The sequence below is a fragment of the Mytilus trossulus genome, chromosome 2 (assembly GCF_036588685.1).
Source record: "Mytilus trossulus isolate FHL-02 chromosome 2, PNRI_Mtr1.1.1.hap1, whole genome shotgun sequence".
Lineage (NCBI taxonomy): Eukaryota > Metazoa > Mollusca > Bivalvia > Mytilida > Mytilidae > Mytilus > Mytilus trossulus.
In genome coordinates this window covers 39235142-39254923 of record NC_086374.1, presented here as the reverse complement: position 1 = coordinate 39254923, position 19782 = coordinate 39235142, and the positions used below count along the sequence as shown (strand labels likewise).

Here is a 19782-nt window from a genome sequence, read left to right as displayed (position 1 = left end):
CCTAAGACTTGTATCATGTGTCGTCTAGCGTAGTTTGGTATTTCTCAATTATACTATATGTATATTAAAACCTATTATTTATTGTATGATTCAGTAAAGTAGAAAATACATTAGAGTGAAAATGTCGGCTATTATACTGATGTTTTTTTCTAGAACTCTTATTATCAAATTCTTTTGAGTACCTGCCTTTAATCTGAATGACAGTATGGTATACCTGTCTGTTCGCATTAGCTGCAAAAGGACAAAATCCTTTTTTTAAGCCCCACCAACGATAGAAGAGGGGCATTATGTTTTCTGGTCTGTGTGTTCGTCCGTCCGTCCGTCCGTCCGTCCGTCAGTACCGCTTCAGGTGAAAGTTTTTGGTCAAGGTAGTTTTTGATGAAGTTGAAGTCCAATTGACTTCAAACTTGATGCACATGTTCCTTATGATATGATCTTTCTAATTTTAATGCCAAATTAGAGATTTTACCCGAAATTCACGGTCCACTGAACATAGAAAATGATAGTGCGAGTGGGACATTCGTGTACTGAAGACACATTCTTGTTGTTTTAAACATCTACGTGTTTATTGGGAAAGTACTTAGTTATTCGTTTGAATAATGTCTATTTGGTTAAGTGTTCTTTTAGCACTCGCCTATGGTGACTTTTGCATTAAGACAACTTTCATATTTGTTTATTGAGATCAATTTAGGGGAGGACTTAAAAAAAATCATTTCGTAATGGATATGATTTGGCTTAGGGTGCAAAATAAAAACACTATGAATATTATGGTAGATCATTAACCCATGTTATATTCTAATTTTGGACTAGTTTTTCGTATATCATATGAATGTTGCGTATGCTTATCGTTTGTTCTGATTCAACCCAATCTGATGTACAGTAGTTGTCGTTTGTTTATGTAATATATACGTGTTTCTCGTTTCTCGTTTTTTTTATATATAGATTAGACCGTTGGTTTTCCCGTTTGAATGGTTTTACACTAGTAATTTTGGGGCCCTTTATAGCTTGTTGTTCGGTGTGAGCCAAGGCTCCGTGTTGAAGGCCGTACTTTAACCTATAATGGTTTAATTTTTAAATTGTTATTTGGATGGAGAGTTGTCTCATTGGCACTCACACCACATCTTCCTATATCTAGATCGTCTATTAGATAAACAGTTATTGTATTTAAAAAACAATCGACTGTTTCATATTCACATTTGGGTGCACTTTTTTATCTGTTTTTTAAGCACATGCATGCATTCATCTTACGATGGAATGTTCATGGTACTATTTGGATTTTAATGTTTCTAAGTTCAATAGGTACATTTGATGTATTCATGAGATACTATTTTCATGTGAGATATATGCAACTTACCACAGATATTATTACAAGATAAAAGTTAATCCCCATAACTAAAATAGCTAAACCCCAAACAGTAATCTTCATGACTCTACAACAACAAAAACAAAAATATAATATGGAATGAATCTGGTGTTCATTGCTCTCTTATGATTTACAAAATGAAAAAGAAGAAAAAACGGATTTTTTGTCATCTAACCGGTCGTTAAGATGTTTGACTAAAAGTTCTGATCACCATTTCTATGGTAAAACAAAGCCTTCACAAATATATAACGCGGTATATTCAACCAGCAGTGTCAATCCGATTTGGAGTCTAAAACATTTCGAAGATCTACATCAAAATCTTCAATCACAATGTTTACAATGTTACTGTAATATCAAAACGTTTTTATTTTTTCTACACTTCCCATGATGCTCGATTTACATATACAATACATCGTCTCGTTCAAGCGAACCTTTTCTTCGAAAATGGGAATCATATATACAAATTTTCTGTTAAGGTTTTTGAACAATAATTTTTTGAAAAGACATGGTATATTACAAGATAAAAGTTAATCCCCATAACTAAAATAGCTAAACCGCATGATAGAAAGTTGTATCATCTTAAAAAGTTTAATGAATTTCCCTTTTATCGACGCACCCGATATTGCTCATATTGGAGTTCCCTCAGTTACCTATCGTTACCTTGATTTGTCCCTTTTTAATCGAGGTATGAGATACGAGATTTGATCATCGGTTAATAACTATCGCCTACATATACCCTTGCTGTCGAATCACTGTCTAGCCCCTTTAGGAGTTTTTGCCGATTCCTCCAGTTACTATTTGTAACCTTCACGAGAAATTCAGAACCAGGTTCAATTCATCATTTTCTACATAAGACAATGCCTGTACCAAGTAAGAAATATGACAGTTGTTGTCCATTCGTTTGATTATTTTATCTTTTGATTTTGCAATTTGATTAGGGACTTTCTGTTTTGAATTTTCCTCGGAGTTCAGTATTTTGGTGATTTAACTTTTTTCTTAATCGATTGAGATTTGAACAATGGTAAATTCTTTTGCTTTTTAAATTTTTTACCAGTACCGTACAATTCAGTAATGATAAGCAAATTCTTTGCACTTGATCTGTTAGATGTGTATCGATCGACATCTTGGAGAACATTGTTTTCTATTAGAAGAAACTCCGGTTGGTTCTTTTTGTCATTTGTCTTGTGTCTATCTGTTATTTTTGTTGTTCTTAGGACCGATCTGACTAGTAAAGTCATTTTCAACTGATTTTTATAGCATGTTCGTAAGTTGCACTGTTAACCACTGTCTCAATTTAAGGGTATGAGTTCTAACGAGCTTATTAACGCCCCTTCTTCTTTATTAGCCTGACCCAAGCTCGGAACATGTAATCTAGTGGTTGTCACTGATTGCTCTCAGCCATATCTGCTTTTCTTTCATGGATGGTATATACATAAGGCAGTTGGTTCTTTTGTATTTATTTTTTTTGCACTGGAGCTTTTTATAGCTTACAATACAGTTTTGTTCATTAATTTCCAAAATGGTATTTATAATTATTTTCAATTTTTTTTCTTTTAGTCCGTGGACAGTTGTCTCATTAGTTATAACGCTTACATCTCCTTATGAAAGTAAGTTAGAAAGGGTATTATGTATGTAAAGTAAATGATTAGGAAAATATATCCTATTTGTAAAGATATTCTATAGTTTCGAATGTGAAGCAATCACCAGTGACTAGTTGTATTATTTTCTTGCTTGGTATACTTTTACCTTCCATTTTTAAACTCTCTCATAATGGTTTCACTGCTCGTAAAGTGTAACACCGGTAGTAAAGCAAACGGAAGTTGAACGCTCTGGAGGACATTCAACCAGTTGTTCATTGCATCAAGGTCATTGGTCGCTATGAGAGCCACAATAATTGTTGGTACCATGGCAATAGACCTAGTCAATAAAACCCGTTTCCACTTTGACCATCTTATATTCATAAATCCCTGAAAAGAATTGAAGCGTTATATATACAAAATAAGCTTGGAATTTGTGTTACAATTTGAATAGCTATGCATTTATTTATTTAAGTTGCAGTATAAAAACAATATTATGTCAATGTCAGAATAATATCAACTTTTTGTATGAGGCTGAGAAAATGCGAGGATCTACAGATCCCTTTCCCAGTTTTGGGCCGAGAACAAAACAGTTGTTATTTTTGTTTTTATACTGCAACTTAAATAAATAAATTCATAGCTATTCAAATTGTAACACAAATTTCAAGCTTATTTTCATCCCTTAATGAAACCCTGATTGTGGAAAGAGTGTTTCATGATGAAATTGACATTGCACAAAATATAGCTGTGTTACTTTTATTGGGAAATAAACACAAATAGTTGCAGTATAAATACTTTTAAAAACTGTGATATTCAATTTGTTTTTTGGTGGCTAAAGATGCATCAGCAAAGAACAATCTCGTCTGACAACAATGAATTATTCCCGCCATAAAAAATCTTAATGAACATGTATCATACTAACCTCCATTACGAACTGCCCTGCATAAGTTCCCTGAAATAATACAATGCAAAATTAATTTCAAAATATTCTTTAATAAATGAAAAGAAGCATGGGTTTCTAAGAGAATCAGTATCACGTTATATTTGTAACGTGTGGAGGGCATACCTTTTTATGTTAACCTGTTTTAACCCTTTTCAATGTGTTGTTAACTGTTATCTGAGATAAATTAAAGCTGTTAACTGTTTTCAACCCACTTTGTTAACTGTTATCTGCATTTTTGCATTTTTGTTAACTGTGTTTGCCAAAATGGAGGTGTTGTTAACATGTTAACGGATCCCCTAATGTCCCCCTCTTGTAAATTTACAGAGGACTTCAGTAAAAGAACGAAATGACATTCTAACAGAAAAGTACAATACTGTATCAGAATGGGGAAAGTGGTCATATTTTGTCCAGTAGATTTAATGTTACTTATTGTTTATACACCGTTTGTTATCTTCTGGATTTTTGTTGTAGTTTTATGTCGATGGGTTAAAGGTCACCCTACTGTCATAAAAATGAGAGATTTATCTAGCTATAACACCAGGTTTAATTGTTAGTTGTGTTTGGGCTTTTGGTTTTGCCATTTGATAAGGAACTTTCCGTTTTGAATTTTCTTCAGAGTTTGGTATTTTTGTAATTTATACTTTTTTATTATAAAAGTAGTATAAAGCTATCACACTGTTAGACATGAGACAGCTATAACAACATGCAATCTGAAGTCTTACTCATGATAGAACTAGTCCTTATCTATATATACTAGAACACACCCGTGATTGAATTAAAGTATATAACTATGTGCAAGCCTTATTTTATTATTAGTAGCGTCATCTGATAAAGTTATAAGATACACAGTTTTCTCTGCTTTCAAATCTTTCTGTTTGAACCCGTCGAACTGGAACTTATCAATTATTGGTAAATTAAAAATATTAATTATTTGGAAAACAAAAGGTCCTGGAATAGAGTATAGTTTTTAATCAAAAGCATTGTCCTATATTGGTTATAGATAAAGTTGAATTCTTTGATTCTCTGTTTTACATCATGCCCGCTAACAAATTGAAAACTGCACCCAGTATACTGCTTATTTTTAGTCCAGATTTTTAGTATTCGTATAATGTTATCTTAGAAAGTCTTACTGATTAAAATACTACAATAGGTTACAATTTGACAATTTAGTAGTGTCAACCCTGTGATTATGACCCTTGTATATAGCATATTAATCCTGAATACACCGTTTGGTGGTGCGCCTGTCAGATGCGGAACGTACATATAAGGTAATAGGTAACAGGTGAATATACTATTGGTATCGGTATCGGACTCGACCCAGAACTTCTTAATTATTGGCAATATTAATTACGTGGAAAACAAAAGGGCCTGGAGTGGTGTAATTTTTAATCTACACTTTTGTACTATATTAGTTATATATATAGTTGAATTCTTTGATTCGTCGTTTTTACGTGATGACGGCTGACAAATTGGACCTCGTAATTTTAGTATTATAGATATTGCATATATACTAGTATTCATAATCTAATGGTTAAACAAAAGATACTATTTTTGTCATATTAAAACTACATATGGAAAATATTTATAAACCAAATATGTTTAAATATCAAGGGTTTAGTAACACGTATGTAGTATTAAGTATAGTTCGGAGTCATATTTACTCTATATATTATAAGCCCATTAATGACTTTATCTGTATATTGATGATGTCAAACTCCAACAAACAAATAGGTTGGTAATTGGGATACCATTTGTTATTGATATGGTGTGATATTATGTGAAATCATATATAACAATTATTTAATATTATTATTTCTTGTGACTTCTATTATACTGTACCGTCATTGTAGAACTTTGACCAGCAGACAGGATACCTATTCCCCAAATGATCTTTACACCAAGTCCGTATTGCTCGTATAACCAAGTGCCCTAAAAATACAGTTTGAAAGGTCATTCAAAATATATTTCTGAATGATACTCTGGCATTCAAAAGGACAATCAAGAATTAAACCTTAAATTAATTCATAATTACAATGATAAATTTTGCATTCAAATATTATTGATATCATCAAAAAGTATGCAGTTATAATTAAGGGCTTGGATTTTATAATCAGATTTTTTAATTAACAAAAAACAGATTTCCGTTCTTTTAAGGTTTACCATAGAAAATAAGTATAAAATATATTGTACTTGCAGCATTGTGTAAACTAGCCTCCTCTCTAAAAGTTGGACCCGAGAAAGCTGCAGCAAATACTGCTAGCACAAACAGGTTGATGATAAAGGATACAAACAATGCTATTGCTGAAAATATAAGGAGATCTTTTAATAACAGATTCACTCAACTGATAGTTATGTTTAATATTGTGCAAACTATATCAAATATAAATCATCCATAATATCATGAACTAGTTTTAATGAACAAATGTAGTTTCTGACATTTTAAGCAATTGAACCTAAAATACAAATTGTGGGAAGTTGTTTTTAATGTATTGTAATAAAAGACAGGTTAAGACACTCTGGACGTGTTCAATAAGGTAAATCGTTACTGACATTTTTACAACAAACCAAAATTAGTGCGATTATTGTAATCATGACCTCATGCAGGAACTTTTTAGGAAGAAAGATAAAAAGTTAGCAATATCCTTCAACTCTACTTTCCGCTATATAGATGATGTTCTTTCACTAAATAATTCAAAATTTGGTGACTATGTGGAATGCATCTATCCCATCGAACTAGAGATAAAGGATACTATAGATACAGTTAAGTCGGCCTCATATCTTGACTAACATCTAGAAATTGACAACTAAGGTCGGTTGAAAACAAAACTTTATGACAAAAGAGATGATTTCAGCTTTCCAGTTGTGAACTCTCCATTTCTAAGTAGCAACATTCCAGCAGCACCTGCATACGGGGTATATATCTCCCAATTGATACGATATTCCAGTGCTTGCATTTCCTATCATGATTTTCTTGATAGAGGGCTGCTGCTAACAAGGAAGCTATTAAACCAAGGATTCCAAATGGTGAAGTTGAAATCATCCCTTCGTAAATTTTACGGACGCCATCACGAGTTGGTCGACCGTTATGGAATAACCGTTTCACAAATGATATCGGATATGTTCCTTACGTCGTTACTACAATCCCCTTCGCTTTCATGAATGTGACCTACCGAATTAGACTATTTACCGGATTTGTTATCACATAAGCAACATGACGGATGCCACATGTGGAGCAGGATAAGCTTACCATTCCGGAGCACCTGAGATCACCCCTAGTTTTGGTGGGGTTCGTGTTGTTCATTCTTTAGTTTGATATGTTGTGTCATGTGTACAATTGTTAAACTTTGTCTTTTTCATTTTTAGCCATGGCGTTGTCAGTTTATTTTAGATTTATGAGTTTGACTGTCCCTTTGGTATATTTCGTCCCTCTTTTGTACAAAATAAAGATATACAGATATCTGAGACTGAGCAGAAAGTTTGCTTAAAAAACTTCATCAAGAAATCATTCGTCTTTGCAATAGGGATCTGGGTTGGCTATATATATTTATGTTTATGATATATCGTGTACTAGTATAAAGATTTCACTTTGTGTTAGATTAGTATTTTAGGGAATTAATATACCTGATTCTATACTGTTGTATTTGATTGCCTCGGCCACCTCATGTTTGTCAGTTCTGTCAATATTTCTTGTCTACAAAAACAAAGTTTTACTCAAATTAATTTACATACTTTATCAAATATTCAAGATTAATAACAATAAATAAAGCCTGTCAAGACCGTCATAATCATGATATTCATTTAGACAAGAAATGTGAAAATAATTTTAAATCTTAGGATCTAATTTCATATAATTGTGTCAATTTTAAGCTTATACGTCACTTATTGTGGTTGTGAACAATTCATGTGATCCGCAGTCTGTGACGTCCTGCGCTGTCGTTAATGGGAGACATTCGTTGTTATTTGCGATGTACATGTTGTACTATACATGTTGTACTATAATATTACTTATTATGCTTTTCCATGTATGTTTATATGTACTGTGTTCCTGTCATGTTTTGTTGTCAATCTAGCAAAATTTGTAACATTGATAAGTTAGCGAGAGGTTTGGCCAGTCATTAAACCAGGTTCAATCCGTTGTTTTTCTTAAAATATCTAGTACCAAATCAGGAATGTGGATATTGTTATCAAATAGTCCATCTTTATGCATGTTGGCGTTTGTTTTGTTGCAGTTGGTTTCCTATTATCGTTGATGGGTTTTCCATTTTATCAGTTTGTAATCTGTATTTGTTTTCTCTTAATCGATTTACGACTTTTGAACAGCGGTATACTAATGTTGCTTTTCTCCAATGATAAAAATGGTTGTGTACTCAAAACTTTATTTCTAGTTTTAATTGAAAATTTCAATACCTTTACTAAAATGAAACGATTTTTTATGTTTTCTTTATAATAAATCTAAGAATTATATTTTATTACATACTAAAACTAAAGCACTATGGAGATATATATTATGTGGCATGATGACTGCTCCCACAATTCCTACTAGCTGTACAATTGAGTCCTTATCACAATCCTCACACCATGGAAACCACATTCCAATCAGAATGTCTCCCTGGTTTGGCATAATTTTCACATACTAAAAGAATGAAATGTATAATTGCAAGTTAATCATACAATACAATTTTTCTCTGTGAAAGGTTGTTCTACATTTTCTATTGTTTAGAGAAATTCGTTTGTAAGAAAAAACAGTGTTATAGTTATAGTATTGGAATTAAAAACTGCCGAATATTGAATCTTTTACCAATACAAACAGTCATCATCCTTATCACACACACATCTTCAAATAGACTGTTCGTATGCAAATTAAAACGTTAGCATGCCAAGAAATCCTCGCTAAAAATTCCGGTCGACCTCCTACGGCACCCATTAGAAGTTAAAAAGATTTGATTTCATTCAACAAATTAATGTATGACCTTCATGTACGTGTCGCTTAGAACACAGCCATATACCAAATGGTCAATATTAATCATCTATATAATTTGCTCTATGGGGTGCTTGCAGAATTTCAACGGAGGCAATTTCTTGGCATGCTCCGCCCGATCAGTTGAAATAACATTGGTAATACATTTATTCTATTGATTTGTATATGCTTTACACTACTATTCCCAATGCTCAACTGAAAGATCGACGCCTCATTTAACAGAGATGTTCTTTCTTTTTTTTATAAAATGGGAATCCTAGTTTTTAATCTCTTGTTTAGGTTATAATAGTTTTTATTTGGGAAGAACAACACTGATTCTATTAGAATATATACTGAAGATGACATTATTAAAATGCCAGACTTATTGATAGACATGATAATATTTTTTTAGTTTAGGTGATTGATATTTCAACAGACAGTCGGTATTTCAATGGGTACTTATTGTGTACATCTACTGGACGACTTGGTTTTTGCTATCACTGAATAACTCATATATCAGTCAGTACTCACATCTCGTATATCCCAGTGAACTTGAAATTAAGGATACTTCTCATACTAGAAGTGATGCTTCGTACCTTAATATTTTCCTCAACATTGACACAGATGGACACGTTTGCACTAAAATCTATGACAAAAGGGACAATTTAAACTTCCAAATTGTGAATTTCCAATTCTAAAACTATCAAACGCTCTGTCCCATCGTATGGTGTTTACTTATCTCAGTTGACACGTTATGCTGGTGCATGTTTACACTATTCATACTTCTTAAAGTTATACAGGAGTGTACGGGGCGCCGAATGGGACTCTTGTGGTTTTGTACAAAATTCAATTCTGTCATTACAAAATCATTTTTGTCTTACAAAACTATGTGCTACAGACTTGTTTTGTGAGAACTTCAATTTTGTGATGACAAAATTCATTTGTGTAGACAAAATTCATTTTTGTCATGACAAAATTCATTTTTGTAGACAAAATTCATATTTGTCATGACAAAAAACAATTTTGTCTTAAAGGTATGCAAATATAAACATATTTGCTTACAAAATTGACTTTTGTTACCTGATATGGAAATTAAATCACAAAAGTCAATTGTGTACGGTAAGATTCAATTTTGTGAGACAAAATTGACTTTTGTGAAACAAAATTAACTTTTGTGAGACAAAATTGACTTTTGTGAGACAAAATTGACTTTTGTGAGACAAAATTGACTTTTGTGAGACAAAATTCAATTTTGTCATTTTTGTTGAGACAAAATTCAATTTTGTCATTTTTGTTGAGACAAAATTCAATTTTGTCATTTTTGTTGAGAAAAAAGTCAATTTTGTTAATTTTGTTGAGACAAAAGTCAATTTTGTAAATTTAATTGAGACAAAAGTCAATTTTGTTAATTTTGTTGAGACAAAAGTCAATTTTGTGACGACAAAATTCATTTTTGTGATGACAAAATTCAATTTTGTTGTTAAAATTGACTTTTATGAGACAAAATTGACTTTCGTGAGACAAAAATCAATTTTGTTTAGACAAAATTCAATTTTGTTAATTTTGTTAAGACAAAATTCAATTTTGTTAATTTTGTTGAGACAAAATTCAATCAATTTTGTCAATTTTGTTGAGACAAAATTCAATTTTGTTAATTTTGTTGAGACAAAATTCAATTTTGTCAATTTTGTTGAGACAAAATTCAATTTTGTCAATTTTGTTGAGACAAAAGTCAATTTTGTCAATTTTGTCTCATAAAAGTCAATTTTGTGTAACAAAAGTCAATTTTGTGTAACAAAAGTCAATTTTGTGTAACAAAAGTAATTTTTGTTTAACAAAAGTAATTTTTGTTTAACAAAAGTCAATTTTGTGTAACAAAAGTCGATTTTGTATGCAAATTAGTTCACAGAAACCAAAATTAACTAATTTAAATACAAAATTTTCAAATTAGGTAACAAAAGTCAAGTCTGTGTAACAAAAATGAATTTTGTCATGACAAAAGTGACTTTTGTCCGCTGATAGATAATTTTGTATGACAAAATTTCAAATTTGTAGTATGATACAAATTTTGTTAAACTGAACTCATTTTTGTTGAACAAAAGTCACTTTTGTCCGTACAAAATTGAATTTTGAGTACAAAACCACAAGAGTCCCATTCGGCGCCCCGTAGAGTGTGCCTCTTATGCAGAAACTGCTCCAGAAAAATATGTTTTGTGTTTTATCATTTGTCGTTTGATTAGGGACTTTCCGTTTTGAAATTTCCAATGAGTTTAGTATTTTTGTGATTTTACTTTTTTTATGAGGAGGAAATATTAAAATGACACTAGGTAAGTTTTATGAACACCACCACGAATTGGTTGATATGTACGATGTGTCTGTGTCTGTGTCTAAATTAATTAACGACATTCTTACCACGTCTTAGATTGTGGTTTAACATCTACGTCGTCTGGTCTGCTAAGTACCGAATGTGGCCTTTTGCCGATTTTGAATTCGCATTGCTATTTGACGTGTCCCGGCATTTTTACATCCAGCACTGATGAATTTAGTTATGTTCCTTTTGAACGTCTGGTTGGATATTATGTTTATCGTTTATTTGAGTTTTATTTTCTATATGTATGCCAAAGTTAAGATAATTAATCAGCTAGTTCATTCATATGATTTTTAGTTTAAAACAACTATATGCAGAGGATTTATGTGTTTTAAAAGTTTTTATTAAGAATCAAAACCTACATTGTTAGAAAACAACAATTCTATATTAATGTTCTTGTAATAGTTAGAAAATACATAAATTAGCACCATTGCAACCTTACTCCCAATTTTATGTTTAATTTTTAGAGCTGTACATGTGACGTAACTTTTCGTGGCACTGATACAGTCGTGTGACGCACATTTCATAATTGTATTGTGGTGTACTGGTGTACTGTCGTAAATTAATGGAAGTTTGTCCATTGTTATTGTGTGATTTACATGTTGTAATGTATTATTATATTAGTTTAGTATGTATTTCTCTGTCCTAAGTGTTCTTGAGTTTACTTGTACAGTATTCCTGTCATGTAAAATTAATATTTAAGCGTGTGGTTTTTTTTAACATTGCCATATAAGTGGGAGGTTTGCTCTCCATAAAATCAGGTTTGTAGCAATACATTGTTTTTGCTGTTCTGTTGTTTTCCTCTTATAGTTGATGTGTTTCCTTCGATTTTTGTTTGTGAAACGGATTTAATTTCGCTTAATCGATTTATGGCTATTGATCAGCGGTATTCTACTGTTGCCCTTATTTCCTCTTTTTTTATTTCTTCTTTTCATTGACACTAACATATTTTACTTACAATATAAAGAAATGTTACAGCCATTGTTGTGATGAGAGCGCCAAAGAATGCTTCTAATTTCCTCAGCCCTGCACTTTCCAAAAATAAAAATGTGAAGGTGTCAACACCAGTAATTAAGACACCTGCCCATATAGGTATTCTGAAATAAATTAAAACATGATGAATAAAAGGAGATGCGTGTTAAAAATCAATAAAACGAAAACCAACCCCATAAAGACGTCTAGAGGTGAGCATATGTTGAGACATATGATCATGTTGGTACTGCAATTATGATTTTTTGTATATTTGCACATCGTGGATAAATGGATTATTTGTATAAATAAATAACATTTTTGTTATAATTCCCTTATTTCAATCATAAATATAGTATAATGTGCTGTTAACTTTTATAGTTAAGTATTCTGTTCAACTTAGACTTTATATGCCGAGCTGCTAATTTTGGTATCAAACGCTGAAAATGATAAATAATGTGTTGCAGCAGACTGCTTCTTATGAGGCCCCCTCCTTATAGTACCATGTGATTCTAATATTCAGCAGCACTTACATTCATCCATTGATATTTGTATTTGTGCTTACTATTTAAAAAATCAAAACAGAGAAAACAATGTCCATATGTGTAGAATAAAACGATTATCATAAAATAATGATTGCTTACTTGTGATTTGATAACAAATTTAAAGCAATAGCTGATCCTATAACTTCTTGTATATCACTTCCAACGATTGCTATCTCTACCATTAACCACAAAGTGATACGAGGAAACATTGGATATTCTAGATGACACACTTGTGCTAGATTCATACCTGAAAAGTTCATGTATAAAATCATTGAATTCAAGTTGATACTACTATTTCCTATATACTAGAAGTAGTCTTCGTATGATGCGTATAGTTGCAGGTGGCAAATACATCCGGGAGTGTATATTAGGTAGGACCTGGCGCAAACATATTTATTTGACAACTGCAACTTGAAGAACACTTGATTTTTTAGACGCAACCTGGGCAACTTCCATGGGTTCTTCAGTTAAGTCTCCTTTGTAAGTCTTGTAAATAACAAACTTCGAAGAAGGCAATCATCGTCTAGATAGATGCAAACAAACGCAGTCTTTTACAGCAGGCAAATGGATTTTTAGCTCACATGGCCCGAAGGGCCAAGTGAGCTTTTCTCATCACTTGGCGTCCGGCGTCCGTCGTCGTCCGTCGTCGTCCGTCGTCGTCCGTCGTCCTGCGTCCGTCGTCGTTAACTTTTACAAAAATCTTCTCCTCTGAAACTGCTGGGCCAAATTAATCCAAACTTGGCCATAATCATCATTGGGGTATCTAGTTTAAAAATTGTGTCCGGTGACCCCGCCAACCAACCAAGATGGCCGCCACGGCTAAAAATAGAACATAGGGGTAAAATGCAGTTTTTGGCTTATAACTCAAAAACCAAAGCATTTAGAGCAAATCTGACATGGGGTAAAAATGTTCATCAGGTCAAGATCTAACTGCCCTGAAATTTTCAGATGAATCGGACAACCTGTTGTTGGGTTGCTGCCCCTGAATTGGTAATTTTAGGGAAATTTTGCTGTTTTTTGTTATTATCTTGAATATTATTATAGATAGAGATAAACTGTAAACAGCAATAATGTTCAGCAAAGTAAAATCTACAAATAAGTCAACATAACCAAAATGGTCAGTTGACCACTTTAGGAGTTATTATCCTTTATAGTCAATTTTTAACCATTTTTCGTAAATCTTGGTAATCTTTTACAAAAATCTTCTCCTCTGAAACTACCAGGCCAAATTTAAACAAACTTGGCCGCAATCATCATTGGGGTATCTAGTTTAAAAATTGTGTGGCGTGACCCGGCCAACCAACAAAGATGGCCGCCATGGTTAAAAATAGAACATAGGGGTAAAATGCAGTTTTTTGCTTATAACTCAAAAACCAAAGCATTTAGAGCAAATCTAACAGGGAGTAAAATTGTTAATCAGGTCAAGATCTATTTGCCATGAAATTTTCAGATGGATTGGACAAACTGCTGTTAGGTTGCTGCCCCTGAATTAGTCATTTTAAGGAAATTTTGCCGTTTTTTGTTATTATCTTGAATATTATTATAGATAGAGATAAACTGTAAAGGGAAACAATGTACAGCAAAGTAACACCTAAAAATAAGTCAACATGACCTAAATGGTCAATTGACCCCATAAGGAGTTATTGCCCTTTATAGTCAATTTTTAACAATTTTCATAAAATTTGTAAATTTTAACTAACATTTTCCACTGAAGCTCTTTGGCCAAGTTCAATATAGATAGAATGATTGTAAGCAGCAATAATGTTCAGTAAAGTAAGATATACAAACACATCACCATCACCAAAACACAATTTTGTCATGAATTCAAATGCGTCCTTTGTTTAATATTCACATAGACCAAGGTGAGCGACACAGGCTCTTTGGAGCCTCTAGTTTTTTTTTGGGGGGGGGGGAAGGGGGGGGGGGGTAAATTGTGTTTGGATACGGTTCACGTGCAAGTATCTCACAATCGCTTAACTGACAAATACATCGTGCACTAATAAGCCCACATTTAATATCAACTCGAAATCACTATATAATGAGATAGGTATCATACCGTAAGATCGCGTCGATCATACCTGTTACGCATCCTAATCTTGCAGCCAAAAGTTGAAGTATCAGCCCTAGTACTGTGGACCACATTAACACCCATATCAACTGAAACAATAAACAATTCTATAAATAACTAAAACACATAGTAATTCCCAATTCATATGGCAAAATCAAAAGCTCACATACATCACAAGAATTGTTAACAACTGTCATATTTCTGATTAGGTACAGACATTTTCTTGTGTAAAAAAACGTTGAACTAAACCTGGTTTTGAAGCTAGCTAAACCCCTCACGTGTATGACAGTCGGACAAAATTCCATTATATTTTGAAAATATGTGAACAAAATAAACAGACATAATAGGTAAAAATGTCCAAATAGGGTTACAGCAGTCGACAAAGTTACAATCTTAATCATTTTCAAAACAAACCAATATGTCAGCAAAGAAAATCAATATTTAAAAGGCAAATACATAAACAAAGCACATTAACAAAAACTATGACAAGATTACAAACATTTACCTAACATTCACACAATGACAGGATGTATAAGTACCAAGCCACGTATAATGGATATTACCAAACAATAAACTAAAGAGTAAAAGTAATAATTTACAAAGACAATAAAATAGTACTATAACATCTTATTAAATTGATAAACAACGTCAGTATCTAGAATCTATACTTCAAGACCGTCCTGTATTATTCGTAAGTTGATACTGAATGTATATAAACAAGGTCTTGGTATCTGCTGGTAAACTTTTTATAGAAAAAGGACAAGATGTCCTTTGACAAACACTTGTTTCATAAACTTTCTGATAAAACACTGGTGACGTTTTACAAAGTCTGAGAAGCAGCTGCAATCTCTTAAGTTGGTAATTGTATATCTCATATGTAGGTGAATATAAAAAAGAAGATGTGGTATGATTGCCAATGAAACAACTATCCACAAAAGACCAAAATGACACACACATTGACAACTATAGGTCACCGGACGGCATTCAACAATGAGCAAAGCCCATACCGCATAGTCAGCTATAAAAGGCCCCGATAAGACAATGTAGAACAATTCAAACGAGAAAACTAACGGCCTCATTTATGTATAAAAAATGAACGAAAAACAAATAGGAAACACATAAACAAACGACAACCACTGAATTACAGGCTCCTGACTTGGGACAGGCACATACATAAATAATGTGGCGGGGTTAAACATTTTAGCCGGATCCCAACCCTCCCCCTAACCTTGGACAGTGGTATATAAAGGCAACAGTAGTATACCACTGTTCAAAACTCATAAATCCATGGACAAAAACAAAATCGGGGTAACAAACTAAAACCGAGGGAAACGCATTGAATATAAGAGGAGAACAACGACATAACACCGAAACGTAACACACACAGAGAAACGGTCCAAGCATCAGACAAAACTCCACGAGAATAACAAATATAACATGCAAACCAAATACATGAATTTGGGATAGACAAGTACCGTGCCACGTCTTATCTCAATATCTCAAAAATAAGAGAAAACACAAACGACTCAACGTTAAAATGCAACACACACATAAACGAACAATAATATAACAATGGCCATCTTCCTGACTTGGTACAGGACACTTTTAAAGGGGAATAAAAGTGGTGGGTTGAACCTGGTTTTGTGGCATGTCAAACCTCGCACTTTAATGGCAAAGTTAAATATAACATTGAGATGACAACATAATATTACAGGACTACAATACAAATAAATAGGAGAACATATTAGACAAAGAAAAACATGATTAATAATTAACAAAAAGCATCAGGTTAAAAATTCAATACGCCAAAAACGCGCCTTGTCCACACAAAAATCAACAGTGACGCCCAGATATAAAAGATCGAAAGTGAAAAAAGTACAAAGTTGTACAGCACTGAAGATCAAAAGTTGAAAAGGTTTCGCCAAATACGGCATTGTTTTTATGCCCGGGATAAGAACATTCTTATTATATAGAACAATTCATGCCATTGCAAACAGTAAATTTTATCAAATGTATATGAAAGAGTTAACATAAAGAAACTGAAGTATTAACTTATTACAGAAAACTAAACCCGAATACATAACGCGAATATATAAAAGATCAAAAGTGAAAAAGGAACAAAGTTGTACAGCACTGAAGATCAAAAGTTGAAAAGGTTTAGCCAAATACGGCACTGTTTTTATGCCCGGGATAAGAACATCCTTATTATATAGAACAATTCATGCTATTGCAAACAGTAAATTTTAACAAATGAATATGAAAGAGATATACATAATGAAACTGAAGTATAAACTAATTACAGAAAACTGAACCCGAATACATAATGCTATTAAAGTTTAACACAGAATAGACACACCCGAATCAGTCCTGGCGTCAACGTAATTAAAAAAAATGTGACGTCACATACGATGGCGAAACGGCACAAACGTTATGCCACATTTGAATTTATGAAATTTAGAAACAGCATGACGTCACATATGAAAAACTATCAAAGTGAGATAGAATTAGGATTGATTTAAGATTATATTAGAACTAAATACTGATAATTCATTTAAACAAAATGCATATTGCAATACTTATTAATATCAATTAACTGTAATATATATATATATATATATGTCCAGTTTGTTATGAATCCAACTTCAAACGTAAATAATCGTTCAAAATTTAATATAATTAATAAAGGCGGTGATTAATTTTTCTATCCGTAACACCTAAATATAATAAAAAGACGTCAACACATTTGACAAAATCCGATGAGAATTACAAATATAACATTAAACATGTAAACTAAATACATGAATTTGGGATAAACAAGTACAGAAACGCGTCTTATAGTAATGCGAATTCACATTCAGCAAAACAGTCACAATCGGGAATAAGTCACGTTTGGTAATTAAAAGATTAGACGACATAATGACAAACCATGCTGATGGAAATAACGACCTCACTTGTGTATCAAAGCGTGGACGGTCAGTTGTTGACTATGTCTTTGCACCTCATGAACAGTTAGACATGTGTACAAGCTTTGACGTGTATTTGATGTCTGATCTTATAGTCGATACTGGTTTGAACTTTGAAAAGTCTATACCGGACCATGGACCAATAGTTTGGACTATAAACGTAAAGAAAGACATTGCATGCAATACAAGTTCTATTGGCCAAGCACCAAATACAGATAGACCCAGGTACAATTTGAAACGCTTCCCATTGAACTTTCTTAACAACAATACACACATTCAAGATACTATTGACAAAATTGAACACGAACTAGTCACAAATAAAGACATAAATAGTGCATATACAGAGTTTGTTACTTTAATAGAAAAAGAGATGAAAGACACAGTTCCCGTATTGAAGACCCCAACAGGACCAAGTTCGGATAAAAGGAAGAAATCGCTTCGAAAACCATATTGGACTGAAGAACTTACCTCATTATGGAATAAAGTGTGTTTTAAAGAAAAGCAGTGGTTGAAATGCAAAAACTGCACTAATCTGAGACGTCAACTTAAACAGGAATTTGGCAATATTCGTAATCAGTTCGATAAGCTAAATAGAAATACTAAACGTAACTTTCAATTAAAGGAGCAGGATAATTTGTCTAAACTGTTTCAAAGTAATAACACTCGGGACTTTTGGAAATACATTGGTAATATTGGTATTGCGAATGAACGTCGCCAAAACATTCCATTCAAAGTAAAAACAGATGAAGGCTTTAGTAGTGATGTTGATGTTGTCCTGGACAAATGGAAAACAGATTATGAAAAACTATTTAATTCTGTTGATAATGGCAACTTTGATAACAATCATTTAGACTGGGTAAAGGGAAATAATCATGTTTTCCCGACTAGGAACTGTGACACTTTGAACTGCCCTGTTACAAAACAAGATGTCATTGACGCTGTAAATAGGACTAAATTGAATAAAGCAGTCGGTTTTGATTATATTCCTGCGGAAAGTTTACGCAATAGCATAATGTATAGACCTGTTATTTAAACTTATTTCATTCTGCTTTCAAAATGGTAAATTGCCTGATTTATGGTTAAATGGAATTATTAATCCTATTCCAAAAAATGATAGTGGTTGTAAATTCGATCCTATGTCATATAGAGGTATAACTATTTTATCTATCCCATGTAAAATTTTTGCTGACATTTCAAATAAGCGTTTGAATAAATGGCTTAATGAAAATGAAATTTTATCTGATGAACAGAACGGTGATCGAAAAGGTAGAAACTGTACAGATCATGTTTATGTATTAGATAATATTGTTAAAAGTAGAAAAAATGCAAAAAAGGATACATTTGTATGTTTTGTTGACGCTAAGAAAGCATTTGATACCGTTGATAGAGACTGTCTAATTTTTAAATTGAAAAAAGTTGGTATTAGCGGTATATTTTTAAATCGTTTTACTTCTTTATACAGTAATGTTAATTGTGCAGTCAGAGTAAATAACTTTATGACATCCTTTTTTCCTGTTGCTCTTGGTGTAAAACAAGGCTGTGTTTTATCGCCGACTTTATTTTCTATCTATGTAAATGATTTAGTCTCAGATATTAGAGAAGCAAATTGTGGTATTCAAATAGATGACATTATGGTCTTTATGTTATTATATGCTGATGATATTGCATTGATTGCACCTGATGCAGAGAAACTGCAAAAGCAGTTGGACATTTTAAATAAGTGGTGTGAAAAGTGGAGATTAACTCTAAATAAAAACAAAACCAAAATTGTTCATTTTAGAAATAAATCTGTACTAAGAAGTAATTCTCAGTTCAAATTTGGCGAACTTTGTCTTGAATATGCAGCTTGTTATAAATATCTTGGTGTACTTTTGAATGAATTTTCAGATTATTCTATAATTGCTAAAGAATTGTATAAATCAGCTAATAGAGCTCTTGGTGTTATTAAAGCAAAATTTTGTAAAACTGGTGGTATGAATTTTGATGTATTTACTAAATTATATGACACTTTAGTCAAACCCATTTTTAC

The 19782-nt window shown here is 32.5% G+C and overlaps 1 protein-coding gene across 2 annotated transcripts in view; it reads right to left on the bottom strand.

The window, feature by feature from the left end:
* Window positions 1-19782, bottom strand: part of LOC134707180 (natural resistance-associated macrophage protein 2-like) — a 40730-nt gene that overhangs the window by 4989 nt on the left and 15959 nt on the right. For both annotated transcript variants that reach the window (XM_063566742.1, XM_063566741.1), the window contains exons 4-13: window positions 14801-14879; window positions 12822-12969; window positions 12167-12305; window positions 8361-8516; window positions 7505-7574; window positions 6078-6184; window positions 5723-5812; window positions 3863-3892; window positions 3110-3330; window positions 1355-1430 (exon numbers count right to left, since the gene is read on the bottom strand). In XM_063566742.1, coding sequence (XP_063422812.1) covers window positions 1355-1430; window positions 3110-3330; window positions 3863-3892; window positions 5723-5812; window positions 6078-6184; window positions 7505-7574; window positions 8361-8516; window positions 12167-12305; window positions 12822-12969; window positions 14801-14879 — 1116 coding nt within the window. The remainder of the gene's footprint in view (window positions 1-1354; window positions 1431-3109; window positions 3331-3862; window positions 3893-5722; window positions 5813-6077; window positions 6185-7504; window positions 7575-8360; window positions 8517-12166; window positions 12306-12821; window positions 12970-14800; window positions 14880-19782) is intronic.